This window comes from Apaloderma vittatum, unplaced genomic scaffold (genome assembly GCF_000703405.1).
Source record: "Apaloderma vittatum isolate BGI_N311 unplaced genomic scaffold, ASM70340v1 scaffold2153, whole genome shotgun sequence".
Lineage (NCBI taxonomy): Eukaryota > Metazoa > Chordata > Aves > Trogoniformes > Trogonidae > Apaloderma > Apaloderma vittatum.
Window position 1 is genome coordinate 125,352 of NW_009708406.1, and position 631 is coordinate 125,982.

Sequence of the window (631 nt, forward strand, 5' to 3'; positions counted from 1 at the left end):
GGCGCCCCCAGCGCCTGTCCTGCCACCCCCAGCCCCAGCCGTAGCCGGCCATCCCGGATCCCCCAGCCTGTCAGACACCATTCCCCAGTCCTGGTCTCCTCTGCAGCCTCGGCCCAAGCAGAGGCAGACAAGATGTCAGGTACGTCCATTCACAATCTCTCCCTGCCACACTACAACACCTCCTTAGAAACTGGCCTGAGCCAGCCAGACAGGCACCCTCCCAGTGCAGAACCGGACATTCCTCAGAGAGAAGCTGAGCAGATTCCCAAGATGAAAGTTATTGAAAGTCCCAGGAAGACAGCAGGAAACATTTCTGGCTCAGCTGATGGAGCCCAGAAAGACACACGTGGAAGCTCAGAGGACAGTCGGTCAAGAAACAGCATAGGATCACTGACGCTCGGGAAGCCAAGGCCAGGAGCCATCTCACCAATGAACTCTCCTCTCTCCACGACTTTCCCTTCTCCTTTTGGCAAAGAAACCTTCCCACCCAGCAGCCCCCTGCAGAAGGGCTCCTTTTGGAGCTCCATCCCAGCATCCCCCGCCAGCCGCCCTGGCTCCTTCACTTTCCCTGGGGACAATGACTCCCTCCAGCGGCAGGGGCACCCCCCCCCCTCGCCCCAAACGGCCACAC

General features: G+C 59.9%; 1 protein-coding gene across 1 annotated transcript in view; it reads left to right on the top strand.

Annotated features, from left to right (window-relative positions):
- TRIO (trio Rho guanine nucleotide exchange factor) overlaps positions 1-631 on the top strand; it is a gene marked incomplete at its 5' end in the record, with an annotated part of 134,475 nt that overhangs the window by 121,818 nt on the left and 12,026 nt on the right. The window contains one exon of the mRNA XM_009866530.1: positions 1-624. This exon is cut by the window's left edge and continues 95 nt beyond it. Coding sequence (XP_009864832.1) covers positions 1-624 — 624 coding nt within the window. The remainder of the gene's footprint in view (positions 625-631) is intronic.